The sequence below is a fragment of the Epinephelus moara genome, chromosome 4, assembly GCF_006386435.1.
Source record: "Epinephelus moara isolate mb chromosome 4, YSFRI_EMoa_1.0, whole genome shotgun sequence".
Lineage (NCBI taxonomy): Eukaryota > Metazoa > Chordata > Actinopteri > Perciformes > Serranidae > Epinephelus > Epinephelus moara.
In genome coordinates this window covers 16,093,747-16,110,047 of record NC_065509.1, presented here as the reverse complement: position 1 = coordinate 16,110,047, position 16,301 = coordinate 16,093,747, and the positions used below count along the sequence as shown (strand labels likewise).

The following is a 16,301-nucleotide window of genomic DNA, read 5'->3' as shown; positions in this document are numbered from 1 at the left end:
ACAAAGGTCTTGGAAAGTTTTTTGTTCAAATTCGGCTAAAGAACACTTCCACAGAGTGTTAACTGTTTAACTGCTACACTTTTGGTAGGCCCAAGTGATTTATTGTCGCAATAAGGACCGCCTATCAGCTTACATAATGCAAAACACTGCAATGTTTTTATTTTTCATTATAAATAAGTATGTCTCAACAGGCTCTAAACTAAAAATGAGTTTTTCATACTTTCTTAAGCAAAAAATGCAAATTACAGTAGAGAGGCAGAAAATAATGGCCAGTGTGCACAGCAACGAGAGAAGGTATTTCCACTCTATTCTGCTTTATTCTGAGTTTCGGCCACTTAAGTTGTAATGTCATCCAACCTGTAGTGCTTGGGGGTATGTTTCCACAACATAACCGAGCACAGCCTATTCAAAGTACTCTCTTCCATTAACTATCATTTGAATGTTGATATGATCCTGATCATAACTTTGCCCTATCAGTTGTGAATGTTATCTGTTTTGGGAAGCTTTGACAGATACTCAGTGGTAGTTCTTTCTCAGCTGAAAGAATATAGGAGATTGTTGGAATAATTTTCCAGGACAGCACAAGATCACTTTTTCTCTCATTTTCCAGGTTTTCCAGGAAGCAGTGGGAACCCTGAGTTATTTTTGTCCAGGATGGAACTAAACCCTTCATGATCATGTCACAGGAGGAAAATAAAATGAGTAATTAATTAAATGAATGTCACACTATCACGGCTTACTGATATACTTGATTGAAATGGAGCCATTGTTTGTGTCATTAGTAACACTTGTGCCTTTTCTGCTATGACAAATCAAAATGTCTGCTGGGACAGGACGATCAGAAGATGGGAAATGACAATTGATGATGGGAGTTGCTGCGCTCCCAAAGGTGATCCATAATAATAAATGTCAACAGGAGATCAATCCAGTGAGGCCCACAGTGCTGTGAGGGAATCCTCAAGATATCAGACCCTAATCTGCATACACAAGAGATCTCAAGCGTATCTGTTCACCACAGAGATCTGCTTGTGAGGCTTCCTGGCATAATCAGTGTGGCGATCTGTAACTCCTCTGAGCATTTGTAGAAAAAACATAGCTTGACAGAACCACCAAGCATTGTCCTAGATTTTGAGTACACACGAAGAGGCAGCTGGAAGTCAGAATCAGAAGGGCTCACCAGACTCAACTGGAGAGCTGAAACACCCATTAAAGGTTGTGTATCACTGGACAACTGCATTTGAGTAGAGTTAGCTCACCAGCTACATGAGGAGATCAATTGGAGAAGAAAACAGAGGGTTAACTAAAAGCTTTAATGTAATAGCAAACACACAAAATATTATCTTCAAAAGTGTAGCTATGCATTATGATATAGTAAATGAATCCAAGGGTTATCATAAATAAACAAGTCACTGGGAATGCTCTGGCTTTTAAACAAGCCTGCACATCGCCAGGCCAAAACGTCATTCTCCAATTGTGGCCTTTTATTTGTTCTGAGAGGAGTATAACAAACAATATCCCTGCATGTTCAAGGCAAACAAGTGAATACATTATTCCCAATGCTGACTTCATCCAGGAAAACAAGAAGAGTAGAAAAAACAACTCACAAAGGCTACAATATATGCAATCTGGTACTATAATCAGAAACACGCCGCCTGGTCAGTCTCCTATTCATCATCAGTGACCCCTGCTGAATCGGCATAAACAAACAGCACAGGACCTTCAAGATGCTACAGCCTTGTAAAAGGACATTTATAAATTCTCCTTGTAACTCCAGCTGCACCAGTAAGATCATAAAATTTCAGCTCCACTTCAGGTCATTAATTAGGTCTTTTATAAGGTGTATGACTTCATGATACACTCCTGTCCTCTTTTTTAACACACTTCCATGCCTCTTTGTCTGTGTAATGCTGCTTCATCTCAGGAGAGGTGGAAGAGGCTGTGCCCAAACTGTGAGGCGTACATGGCCAGATGTGTGGCAGGGAGAAGGGGGCTGCGGCCGTATGAGCAGCCCAGTCCGTAGAGTGCTGCTGATCCAGCCTGCAGGTTAACACTGAGGGGGAAACCTATGGAAGGGAAGCCTGGGTGGAATACTGCCTTGGGCCCAATGCCAGCTGCTATTTTGAGTTTCTCCACCTCGGCCTCCTGAAGCCTCTTGGCTTTGGCTCGTCGATTTTGGAACCAGATCTTGACCTGGGTCTCGGACAGCGTCAGGGAAGAGGAGAACTCAGCTCGCTCGGCGATGGACAGGTACTGCTTCTGACGGAACTTTCTCTCCAGGGCCAGAAGCTGTGTGGTGGTGAAGGGAGTGCGAGGCTTGCGGTTGGTTTTGTGCTTCCTCAAAGAGCACACTGCTGGACTGAGCTGCCCTACAGGACATGGGACAGATGTGAGGCTGAGAGTTCACCCAGTTTTATATACTTTTATACTTAAATAAAGGCTGAAACAATTACTCAGTTATTCAATTAGTTCACTGACAGAAACGTTCTTGACAACAATTTTGATAAGTGCAAAACCTTCCCTGTTTGCCGCTTCTCTTCTTCTGTTTCTTTGAGGGCTATTTTTCCTTTTTAAGTCACTATTAACTAATTAAGTTTGGGTTTGGACAGCTGATCATCACCTCACCTTATGAAGGCTAAATACTTTCTGAGATTTTGATTAATAGGATCTAAAATAACCACCACTTTTAAATGAAAATCATCTAATTACCTAATTTTTGTTTCACATGGTTTTTAAATGTCCCTTTTATATTGAATTGCCTTGTTGGCCAGTTGGCTGCATTTCCTGTATTAAAGGTATTATATAAATAAAGTTTATTATAATTATTATTGTTATCATTATTATCAATAAGCTCTGGTGAATTGTGATGACCATCTGTCATTATTTGAATTTGTGTATACTAAATGATTGATTAAAAAAGTAATCTGATTTTAAAAAATGATTTTCTAAAAGTAGACTATCAGGTCCAGTGATAAATGGACAAAAAAGGGTGAAAATAATTCATTGTACAAAAATAAATTATTTATAAATACTTAAATTAACTATATTATCACTGTGCTTTCAAAAAAACGACTGAACCTCTATTTTGATTTATATATTTACAAGACTTTAAATGTATCAGTTATAAACTTTCTCTATGTAATAACTCTTCACTTACGGGGTGGTGCTGTCATCTTAATGGGGCTGGATATCCAGGACGCACAGTCCCCTCGTTCCGATGGCTCTGGTTTGATAGATACTAGTTGTTGGGAAAACAAATCCGGCCTGTGCGCCTGGTCATCGTTCAAAGGACGTTTTCCATCTATTCTGTCCGTCGCATTCAGCGACCTCCTGTCCGACATCAGCGCCTCCACGCTGAAGGGCAGGCACGACACCTGCGCCGCGCGCTTCCTCGGCCGCGGTGCTTGTACATCCTCGTCTGTCGAACACTCGTCTCTCCAGTCTCCAGGGGATGGCATGCTGTCTTTTCAGGGCCCGGATCGATGTCTAATTCCAATCCAGAGAGCGCATAACTCTTTTGTCACGGAGTGCAAACACACAGAGTCCACAGTTGTTACAATGTTGTTGCTGGAAAAACTTTGGGAGGTTCTCGGGAATTTCAAGTGATGCGTCCCGATCCGGGTTCGCGGAGGACTTGTGATTGGACGGTGCGTTTGAGGCCCTCTGGTCTGGATCCCTGTGTCGCCACACCTCCAACTAGACAGGCGATCAGCTGCACGTCAGCCTCATTTAGCAGCAATTACGCAGAAGGAAGACTGTTTCTTGATAACAGCTCACACGGTTTTATAAATACTGACTGTATTTTATTCACTCTGCAGACTGCAAACGCTCTGCTGACATTGAAAGTACAGGAAAATAGTCCTGCTTGATGTGCTGAATTGATACATACAACTTTTGGATGAGGCCTTGTATTTTCTGGAAATAAAAAAACACTCATTTTAAGTAAATCAATCCCCTGTCTACTCCATCCTGCAATTAGGCTGGTAGATTGGCCTGGCTGTCTCTGCGAGCACCAGCAGCAGCAGGATGAAAAGCATCAGTGTGACATCTGAAGAGCTGTATTTCCACTTAACAAAAGCTGACAGAGCTCCTGACTCAAGCCCTAACACGCAGGACCTGACACACCGATTGTGGGAGTAATCACAATGGTAATCAATAAGAATCACGGTGCTTTTGAATGCCAACTATCACTGTAGAGAAACCGCACACTTAAATGTGAGAGTCAGTTGGGAGATGGATTATGGTTTTGGGCAGGCTTTAAAATGACTGTCATTACATTGTTATTATTAACACCTTGTAATTAGGTCTGTGGAATCCGGTTCTTTTAAGCAGGATTTAACGGTAATGATGGAAAATTGCTACCTTCCTGAGGTGTGTGGCGCCCGCTGCGATTAGTCCCAGTCTCTGCTCTGTCGGAGGAGACAGAGGCGTCTTGTGCCTGTTTGAAGCTCATACCTGTAGGGCTCCGGAGTTTGAGGAAACATCATGAGAAGTACAACAGCAGCTCTAGCCTTCCTAAATCTGGCCTCTAACCATTCACTGATGGAATAAGGCAACGCAGCGTCCTGAAACCCAGCCAAAAAGGTCATAGATGTTACAACTGACATGAGGAAATACAAAGCAGAAGGTTTAATGTCATTGAGTGAGGTTTAGTGTTCATTCAGCCAATGAAAGACATGCACAGCTGCTGATGCAACATTAATGTGCATTATTCCATGCTGTCTCCTATAGTCTGCTCCCAGTTTCTATCTTTACTCTCACGTCTGTTTCCTTGTCTAGTATGTGAGTTTTTCTTATATACATATGCCCACACATGAGGCCACCTGTGAGGTGATTGGAGTGAGCTGTCCGGAGCTCTGTGATCAACCCTCACTCTGTAATCAGCAGGATTACAGTGGCATCAGGGGCTCGACTCCCCAGCGCCTCAACATCATTAGTCTCCATGTGACGCAAAGTGCTCTCACAGCATGAGCTCGCTCTCCTGTAAACACATGCAAATCAATTACGGGGCCTATCTATCATTTCAGTGTGCTTCCTACAAGAGGGCAAAAATTAACTTGCTAATTATGTACAGTATAAAACTGCTGGGCAAAAATGCACTGACTTCTTATTCTAGAATACGGTATCACTGTGTTTTACCACTCAGTACTGAAGGATAGGGGAAAATACCACAGGAAAATAAAAGATTGCTTTGCTTAAATAAATCAAACTCAGTCTCATCAAGTAAAAGCAGTCAAAACAGAGAGTATCATCCTGTATAAAGTCTTCTTTGTGCTTTTTGACTCTTACAGAGACCATTTACTGTGTGTAAACAGTCTATGGATGTTCGCAGAGAAGGGCAACATGAGTCAACATAATTTGCAGAGGAATGATGGGTTAATCCAATGTCTTGTCAAAAAGCAGATTAAAATTGACATGTCAAAAGAAGCAGTAACATCAGTAGTTTACAAAGTAATGCTAACAGCGGTAGATGGAATAGTTGTTCTGTCGATTGTAAATAAAGTTAGAGCACCTGAGTAGCAGCAGCAGAGAGTTAAACAGTAACAATAGCAGTGGTTTGAATTTGCAGCACGGATGGAACAGGTGTGCGAACGTTTAAATTTAGGTGTGAGTTGCTTGTCGTGCTCAAAGCGCCAAAGAAAGTACATTTGGAAAAACTCAACAGCAATGTCTCTTTCCAGAAATCATGACCTGGTTACTCAAGATAATCCACAGACCTTGTTGGGAGTAGTTTCATGTAGGAACCTGAACAACAGCCGCAAACCATATCACCGTGCAGAAGGAAGCGCATTTCTACTCGTGGGCGAGAGGTTCATGAGATGTAAACATTAATGGCGTCCTTCTTGGCTGAGCTGTAACTTTAGTTGGCTAAGTGGTGCTAGGTGAGCTAGCAGTAGATGCAAGCTTCCTTCTGCACATTGATATGTTCAGCGTGCATCTCTATGGCTGTTATATCCAACTCCCAGCAACTCACACCGAAACAATGTAGACTAATTAATGGCACTACAGGTCAGTAAACTGTCCTTTAATTATCAACAGAAGTAGCCTGATTTTTTAAATAATTTGAGGGCGATCCAACACTGCATAAAATCCCCCCTTTAATCTTCCACCATTGTAATCTGTCTGTGTAGCCTTTCCTCAAGTAACCAGGCCCAAATAGCTCGTTGCTGTCCACTGGTCACTGAGAAGGTCCCTGCTGAGTCTGTATCAAATTGTGGGGGGGACACACACGAGGGAAGTTACTGACAGAGCTGTTGCAACCTGACCATCCGAGCAAATGTTACAGAATCAGAGTCTCCGTATGAGGCAGAGCAGCAGCAGACCAGAGAACGGACATCCTCAGCTCACATTGATCACGCCAAACAGTAATTAGCACTGCTCTCTCTTCTGCCCCACTTCACCTGCATTAGTTCTGCTAGCAACAGTGTGGAGTACACACACCGACACACACACACACACACACACACACACACACAAATGTACACACATGGCTCAAATGTCTACAGTCTGCAACTGTTAATATGAACATCAACACATGCTTTTTTACAAATATACACACACATCTGAGTGGCAAAAGGAAAAAGTCTTATTCAGATACCTTTTATCCTCATTATCTTTACAGCAGCAATTCTCAACAAGCAGGAGGTGTGTCATCTAGTGGGCTGCGGGGGTACTGCCAAATAACTAATTAAAATTGTCTAAATAATGTATTTTTATATATAAATGTGCTAAAGAATTCACATGAATATAAAAAAACCCCCATCAAATTAAAATGCATAATCTCAATGACAGCTGATATTTTAGTAACACGCCGTAAATCATGATTAACTAACGTCTCCTCAATTGCAGTGACACAAAATGGATCAGATTTTGAAATGAAAACATAATGTGGGATACAAGCCGCCCCAGTACCGCTTCAAAGCGTGTGGTGCAGAAATATGACCCTGAATATATTAAAATTGGATTCACAAATGTACAGAAAATATTTATTAATCAGTATTTATTAATTATGTAAGTGGGTTGTAAGTCACAAAAGTTTGAGAACCCCTGCTTTAAAGGGACGCAGACCTTTATAAATCCTCACGTCATGTGCTGGATACAAAATACTTGATATCTTACATAACTGACTTTAATGATAATATAACCTTCCACACAATTTTAAAAAGTGATGTTAGTGTCAGCTTTTGCCTCGCTGTTGTTTCCCGGACATGCTTCATCATGTTCAAAGCTGACTTAAACACACTAACAACCGCTCCACACAGCAACCCATGGACTTTCTCACTGCAGCCATCACGGGCCAATCAGGACTGAATCAATATTTCATCTGAAGACAGTCAAAATAAACGACACAAAACGACATAAAAAAGAAAGGCACAACCACGGACAGCTTCAAGATAACTGATGTCTAATGTCTTTATAAGTATAGGGTAGAGTGGATTACAGCTAAAAGTAGAACGAGCTCTTAAGTTGTTTTCCTAAATCTAAAGAGAGGAGTTTATTTGGGTCGCATTTTGGCCTGCATGTTTTCAGATGAGTCCTGTGTTATAAAGCTGGCACCCACCACTCCCAGAGCTGTTTATTTACTGAAGGCTGGTGGTCAGAGTGCAGGCTACTTTCTATACATTAATGTATATGACTGTACTTCTCTACTTTGCAACTTATTTCCAACATCCTTAAAGTCAAGAAGCACAGAGATGACTATCATCAGTGTGGCAATTAAACAGAGCTAACAAAAGTATACTCAAGTACCCCAATTATGCCATTTATGCTCTAGTTATAAGTATAACCTGGCTATTGGAGGCAAATGTAATCAATGCAGAAGACATTACGTATTTAATGCGACTTGTGAGTACAAAGAGAAAACCAGCTTCAGTCTGAGGGAGTAATTATCTCCTGGGATGCTGAAAGTGGTCAGACGTGTTTTCTCATTATTGCATCCTCGGGTTCTTCTGACAGTGCAATTATTACTTCACGGTTAGCTGACGGATCTTTCAGCCCTTCATTGTGTTTCCACACATTGCTGTTGTTTGAAGCGAGTCACTTCATAATATTACAAAAGCCAAAACATATTAAACTAATCCCCTGACTGACAAAAGCACTGCAGCTACAGTAAATCCCCCGTCTCACCCACAACAACATTACAGTTATGCAAATGTGCATGTGATATCTGTGGGAGCACGTCAAACTTTTTAACTCTGACCCACATTAACCACAAAAAGCTAAAGACAGAAAATGATTCAGTGCCATTATCTCACAAATTTATAGGGCTGGGTATCGCTTAAAACATTACAACACCAGTACCAATACCAGTACACTTAAAGTGATACTGATACCATAGAGTAGGCTACTTCATTTGATACCTTGTTTTCTACTTCATTTGATACTTACTGTGTGAATGGAAGCATTCAGTTGCAAAAATTGCCACCAGATGCCACAGGTATGTATTTAGCCATACTTTTGAATACTTTGGTGGCATCTTGGCATGCTGAACTGACAGCTCAGTAAAGCCCCTTTTACACTGCCAGATTTTTGCCGAATGTTGGGCTGTTTTGCCGGCAAGCTGCGAGCGTTTAACTACACAGAGCCTGGATTGGCGAGTTGATCCGAGGTGCCCAATTTTCCGCCTCGTAGGGTAGACATATTGGCGGAACCTTTTTGGTTTAAAAAGAACGAGGCGCCCTTCCGCCACGGCTGTTGATGACTTGTGGGAGGAGCTGTTGATGACGCGGCACGTGCGACCCACTGGCAACTGGGGCGACAAGGAATTGTGCGCCCTCTTTTCCCTCGCAAATGAAGAGGCCATTAACCGTCAAGTGATGGGGACGGTGAAGGACAGGCCAACTTATGAGAGAATCGCCGAAGGACTGACTAGCCGCGGCTTCCCTCGGAGTACGTCACTGTTTACGTCACACACTGAGCTACATGTTTTGTTACTTGCTCACGTCCCCCATTCCCCCGAAAAAGGCACATTCTGTATGAACAAAAATAGGCAGGCGGCATTTTGCCGCACTCCCTGATTTTGTTTTTATACTGCCAATGCTAATGCCAAAGACTGATTGGGCTTTTTAAAAAATTAAAAAGTGAGAGAGGCTTGAATGTGTGAACACTCAACTGTGCTGCATAGGTGGTGCTTGAAACAACAGCACAACTGCAGGAGACACACATGCAGACAGCAGAACAAAGCCTATTTACTAACGTTAAGTAAATAAAGAAAAAAATCAAGAGAACTTCAACATCTACTCTTGCTTAAAATATATAAATTCAAGCACTCTCAATGGCCCATGCCTATTTGTGTATTTTCAAAAACTTTTAGGGCCTTGACGTTTTTACACTCAAATTCACAAACTTTCAAGGATTTCAACCACCCATCAAAACCCTGAAAGCTTCCTCCTGAAAATGAGCTGCGACTTTATGAAGTCACACTTGTGCATCTTTAGAACACATTAACATTTAGGAAATATTAGTTATCACAAGATTGTGAACATGAGTGACAGAATTATTACACACATGGTCACACTAAGTAGGGCATAGGGTTATTTAGGCTCATAGTATAAGCAATGAGGAAGTAACAGCAATGTCATGTCACTGAACTTCCTCTCTTTCATGTGCAAATGTGTAGAAATTCTGAGCCAGATAATGGGCTTAAATGCAATCCAACAGTGGATTAATGAACATTGTTTGGGAGTAAGCGTGCTAAAATGAAGGCAAGTGAAGTACATAATGTAAACGACATGCTTAGCTTGCTTTACACTTGAAATTATATATTCTGGCTCTAACCCACAAACACAAACATGAGCACCATCTGCAGAGAGTGAGAGTGGCGCCTTTCACATGGCTTTGCCAGTTGCTCCAGGCAGAGTGATTATTACACTGTAGTGTAGCTACAACCAAGTGATCCACAGGTAATATACCCCCTTTCCAAAACCATCTTCCCTCATTTGTCATTTTCATGGCTTCTGGGGATAATTTTCTTTCTTACAAATGACAGACAGTATTTACAATTACTACACATTAAAATAACAATGACAATGAAGGAGAGCTATCTATAGTCTATTGGCTGCCACGACTGTAGAAGCATTTTCATCATTTACAACGTGACACAAACAGAGTATTAAAATACAGGCAACCTATAAACATCCATCCGTTTTCTATAACAGCTTGTTGTTGTTGTTTCAGCTACAATGATCAATTGTAGAGTAATATTGGCAAATTGTAATGCAATAACATCTCAATCTGAAGTGAGTACAGTATAGATGATGGCCATTTAAAGAAGAGCAGTCTAATAATGAGCCTACATTACTAAACATTACCAACTATCAACTACGTATTAGGGATGCACCGAAATGAAAATTTGTGGCCGAAGCCGAAGCTTATTAAACGCTTGGCCGAATACCGAGTACCGAATAGCACCGGAAAAACTCAATAGTACCGATTTAGTTTTTCATTAGTTTTTGCAGATGAACCCCCTCCAGATTAGTGTTGTCACGGTACCAAAATTGGGATCCACTGTGTGATACCAATGAAAATATCATGGTTCTGAGTAGTATCACAATACCACAGCAAAAATGAGGCAGATGTGCCTTTTCTCATTTATGAAAAGATAAATCACTTTTCTATAATACATCAATGATATTTCAATGGAATAAATTACTTATTGACTTATTCATACTTCAAAAACAGCATCAATAAGTGATTAACATAGGGGGGATCAAAATAAAATAAATAAATAAAATAAAAATCAACCAGCCACCCTCCTCCCCTGACAAGTAAAGAACAGTCCCTTCATAAGTAAAGAACAGTCCCTAAAGTGCGGTGAGGTTTGTGGGCCGTGAACGGCTCGTTTCTCCTCTGACACGTCACATACCTGTGTTCGGCTGGCTCGGCTGTTCAGGTACTTCTGGGCAGTCATGACACCAAGAAGAGGATATTATTGGAACCGACTTCTCCGTCGCCCGGTAAGCCAATGGCCGCCGTATTTGACAGGAATACATTAACGTTACTGTCTGTGTCTGTGACCCCCGTTCAACCCACAATCGGTGGGATTCGCCTTTCATTTCTGCTGCTGGTTGAAATCTGTAGGCTGCTCGCACAGCGTGCTGAATGATTTAAGCCTATTTTGCTCGCTCAAAACTCTTTTTAGTCGCAAATGCGAGTGCCGTGACGGACGGATCGCCACACTTTAACACTTTAACATTTTAATCCGCCCATCACGGCACGCCGTTTGATTGCGTTATCAAAACACGCCGCTATTATTCGGCCTTGCTTTTAACTTATTCCACCGAATACCAAATGTGTGTTTTTTTGCAATATACGGCCGAATATATTCGGTTACCAAATAGTCGGTGCATCCCTACTACGTATTCACATGGATTGAGAACAGATTAAAGAACCACTTCTTTTTAATTTTTATTTCATGATTTACATTCTCAAGTGTGGAGAACAGCCTGGTAGGTTAATGTGCCTTCTGTTTCTCCGCAGAACTAAAGGAGTCACAGCAGTTTGCTCTCGGCTTGGAAAGGGATGCTGCCTGTTGACTTAAGTAAAGCTGATGAAACTCTGTGACAGCGTTCATTTTCCTGCAAATTTCAATACCCTGAACTATGTCTGACAGTGAAAATAATGAAATGCTCTTGAGGAGTTGGAATTTGTTCAGTAGTTCTGTCAGGGATGAGAGGAAGGGAGGTTCTAACATGCTGTCAAACCACGTACTTTCCAAAAATGTGGTTGCTTCCTCTTACCATCAGCAAAAACAAGAACTTACTACAAAATCTTGTGTTGAACATTTACGCAAAAAGGTGTGGGGATTTTGATAGATTAGATTGCCAACTGTTTTTTTTTCTTTGAAGCCATTGTAATCAATATCTTTAGCCACATTAGCAGCATTGCTCTATGGATGGCATTCTCTATCTGTCAGCTGCTACGCTACGTTGGTCCACAATGACATATCTTAACTATTGGAGGGATTGTCTTGAAATTTGGAACCATGGTCCCCAGATGACAAACTAATGACTTGGTGAGGTTTACATTTGAGATGTTTAGTTAAATGTCTCAACCACTGTTGCATGAATTACCATGAACTTTGGTATACACATTGATGTCCCCCTCAAGATGAACTCTAATAACATTGCGGACCACTTGTCTATTCCCTTATTGGTTCAAAATTTCCCAAACTTTTGTTCGTGACCAAATATCTGCAAAACTAATGACACTGCCATCAGCCTCATCTGTAATTTGTGTTTGTTGCTAATTGGCAAATGTTAGCAGGCGAGCATGCTAAACTAAGATAATGAACATGGTTAACACTGTACCAGCTAAACATTAGCATGTTAGCATTGTCATTGTGAGCATGTTAACATGCTGATATTAGCATTTAGCTCAAAGTACCACTGTGCCTGAATACAACCCCGTAGAGCTGCTAGTGAGTCTGCAGAATTAGTCTTGTTATACAAACAACAGATAAAATGTAATGAAACCCAGACAGTTTTCATCATACTTCATAGTTCCCCCCAGCTCTCTGAAGCATTTTACCACCTTTTACACTTAACAAAACTAGAAATGCTTAATTTGTTTTTGCTCCCATTTTTCACGAGTTGAAATAAAACATTTGAGATGCCCAGAAAGGCTTAGTTTGCTAATATTGTTGTTCACGTTTGTCTAAATCCGTGTTAGTAAGCACTTAGCAAACTTAATCCATCTACCTGACAGGGGTGACCTATCAAGATGCAGTATCATTACTGAACAGCATCATTACTACACAGGTGTGCCCTGAGCTGGTCACTCTTAAACGCCGTACTAAAATGTGCAGTTTAACCACACAACACAAGCGAGTGTGCCATGGGCATGACTGCAGGAATGTCCACCAGAGCTGTTGCCCATGAATTGAATGGTAATGTTACTTCCATACGACATCTCCAATGTCATTCTGATAATTTGGCAGTACATCCAACCAGTCTAGTGAGCCAAACACGGACCTCCACTGCCGGCTTCTTCAACTGCAAGATTTTCTGAGATCAACCACTGAAATGAGAGCCCCTGAAACAATTTCTAACAGTTTGCTCAGGAATTCTTCGGCAAACCTTGCGAACCAACTGTTCCGTCAGCTGTACGGGTGGCTGGTCTCAGGTAATCTTGCAGGTGAAGATGCTCGATGTAGAGGCCCTGAGCTGATGTGGTTACACATAACCGCATTTGTGAGGACAGTTGGATGTATGGCCAAATTCTTGGTCACATAATCAGAGGGGAGTTATGATAGTGAAATCGATATTCAGTCCATGTGCAACAGCTCTGGTGGACATTCCTGCAGTCCGCATACCAATGGCACGCTACCTTAAAACTCGAGACCCCTGTGGCGTTGTGTTTTTTGATAAAACTGCACATTTTAGAGTGGCCCTTTATTGTGACCATCCCAACACATGACCTGTGTAATAATGATGCTGTTTAATCAGGACTTTGATGAGCCAATTAAGCAAATTCAGGTATCTGTATCAAAGAAAGGTACATCCAGGTATAGTCAATTTATATTGTGTTCTGTGATCAAAATCATCTAGAGGTTGAAGACAGCACAACTATTTGTCAAAGGGAGAGCAAGTACTACAGTGAAGAAGTTCAACCAAAACGATACATTACTTTAACCTTTTGCTGAGGATGAGAATGAGTAAAAAAGATAAAACGAATGAGCTAGCTCCCCTGCTAGTCATGTGCCACACCCACACCTCTCAAATGTGCTGACATCACTGGGTCCTGTTTCTCACATTGAGCCATTTCAGTCAGGATGTGGTACAGTGGGTGTTAAAACACGATGAATCACCCATCATTCTCAGAAGCACCACCATACTGCTATCTACGATGCCAGCATTTGAGTAAACCCAGCATCAGAAAGTTGCTTAGAAACCAAACAAAGGCTTTGAATTTTAGAGCTGCAACAACATAGGATGAATTTATATAAACATGAATTCACAGCTACCCAAACAAGACTTAATGCACAACATACTATATCCCTTTACATTACATCTTATAATTCAGTGTCTTCTACATGTCTCCTCTCCACCAGTGTTTCAGCTCACTACAGATTCTGTACAACAAAACCAGCTTGTTTCAAACTGCACAACATCCTGGGGCCTCTGTCCATGTAAACAATGCAGCACACTGCCGGTCAACAGGCTTCACAGTGTGGTCTGGAGGTACAGCTGCCACAGTCTGCCAGTCTCCGAGCAGACCACAGCTCTGATTAAAAGGCCTGTTTAACTGCTAATCACCAGTCCAGAAGCCATTTATCTTCAGTGCTGTAAAAACACTCTCAATAAACCGCCTGTTTACTGATTCAAACCACCAGCTCTATTTGCTGCAGAGCACACCAGCCTGTGATCTTCAGGATTCATTTCTGAAACAGAGCGAAAGTGCCTTCAATTTTCTGAAAGTAGCCACGTTACACACTATATCCAAGCTGCTCGTAGATGTATTATATAGAAGTAAACTGATAATGTGCCCAAATCAATTATTTTCAAAATAATAAGTTGTTGAAACCAGTTGAGCAGGTTTTGCTTTAGAAAGCACCAAATCAAGAGTGCAACTTTTCATCAAACTTATCTTAAATGATACAGGGCAGGTATAAGGATTCTGTGGCATGGTGCTGGGTAACGAGGAAAATAATCACATTCATGAACACAGGTGCCTAAGGCAATATTTAAATCCCCAACTGACCCACATAGATAGACTGGGAATGCATATGCAATACCCATAAGTGCCCACAATGTACAGGCAGTAAGAGCTGTTATACACAATGGCATGCTGAGACCAATAAATCAGATCAATCAACTGGTGAGGTTATCTTTATTCAGTAGTACATTTATCACCTTTGATAGAATGAGGATAACACAGATATGGGCTTACATTCATCCACTTGACTGAGGACTCATTGGTCACTGTGGTAGGGAGTTTTTTGTGGATAGTCTGTTGGATGGTAAGTTTAAAGACGGGAGCAGAGATCTTTGGTTTTTCCATTTTTAGTGCAAACTCGCACAGCTTACAAATCACTTTGTTCATGTTCTGTCCATTGCTTTTAACTATTTATTATCCTGTACATACATGTATATATGTCTTTAAGTTTAAGTTTATTTACTTTATTAATCCCCCTGAGGAGAAATTCAATTCAATTACACACAGGTCCGAAAGACACACACATGCACAAACAGGACCTATACATGCACAAAGTGGAGAGATGTCAGAGTGAGGGGGCTGCCCTTGGTGAGGCGCCCCGAGCGGTTGGGGGGTTCGGTGCCTTGCTCAAGGGCACCTCGGCAGTGCCCAGGAGGTGAGCTGGCCCCTCTCCAGCCACCAGTCCACGCTCCATATTTTTGGTCCGGACAGGGACTCGAACTGGCGAGTCCCTATGGACTGAGTTACTGCCGCCCCAATTTAATGTACTATGGTTTTAATATACCCTGAAACTAATTTTAACTGTTACCCAGATCATCATTTTGCTGTTTTATTAGTTCATTACAATGCATTATTTAACTCTCTGTAGTTACCTATTTCTATTTTTATGAGTATTCGCAATGCTTTTCATTGCACTTTAATGTTGTCATGTCCACATTGAATGTCTTTGCTTGTTTGCTATATGCTCTTACTGCACTTGGATTCGTGAGTAATGACATTTCGTTCACCGTATGCTAGTGTACATAGAGAATGACAATGAATTGAACTGAACTGAATCAAATATTCTCTGGCTCTACTTTTTTTGTTGGTTTAAAAAGAAAGAATCCCCAAATAGGTGCATTTGCATTCTTTTTGCTAACGAAAGCTTAAGGAAATCTTTCCTGCTGCATCCAAGACAACACAACAACAAAGCTGCCACACTGCTGCTTTTTTGCTTGTCATGTAATACAGCATATGCTTACATTAAAAGGGTAGTTATTTACAGTGTCAGATGTATGCTAGCATGTTGTTACTTTTTTTGATACACCACAATAATGAGGTGAAGCATACAGAAAGCAAGAGAATAGGCAAAATTCATATGAGACATTGCACAATTGAATATCATAGTGTTATTGTGGATACATAAGGATCATTACTGTGGCCAGCCAATATCCTGTTTAACGATAAACTCACCATATTGCCCAAGTCTACAGATGCCAGAACAACATGTCTTAAATGCAGTAGAAATGCCAGGTATCTGCACATATTATATACAGTTGTAAATATGGGTGCATTAAACCCTTCACTGCTGCATATTAAAGCACATACTGTGCTGAACTTTAGTGAGAACTCTGATAAGGCTGCCATGTTGTGTTCAGGGCAGAACAGGG

General features: G+C 41.2%; 1 protein-coding gene across 1 annotated transcript; it reads right to left on the bottom strand.

Moving 5' to 3' along the window:
* Positions 1-1,304: 1,304 nt before the first annotated feature.
* On the bottom strand, positions 1,305-3,594 carry LOC126388486 (homeobox protein MSX-2-like). The gene is made up of 2 exons (XM_050041584.1): positions 3,155-3,594; positions 1,305-2,366 (listed from the first exon to the last, which is right to left on the bottom strand). Exons 1-2 carry the CDS (start codon positions 3,453-3,455, stop codon positions 1,918-1,920), a joined length of 750 nt encoding a protein of 249 aa, XP_049897541.1. The 5' UTR covers positions 3,456-3,594; the 3' UTR covers positions 1,305-1,917.
* Positions 3,595-16,301: the final 12,707 nt, after the last annotated feature.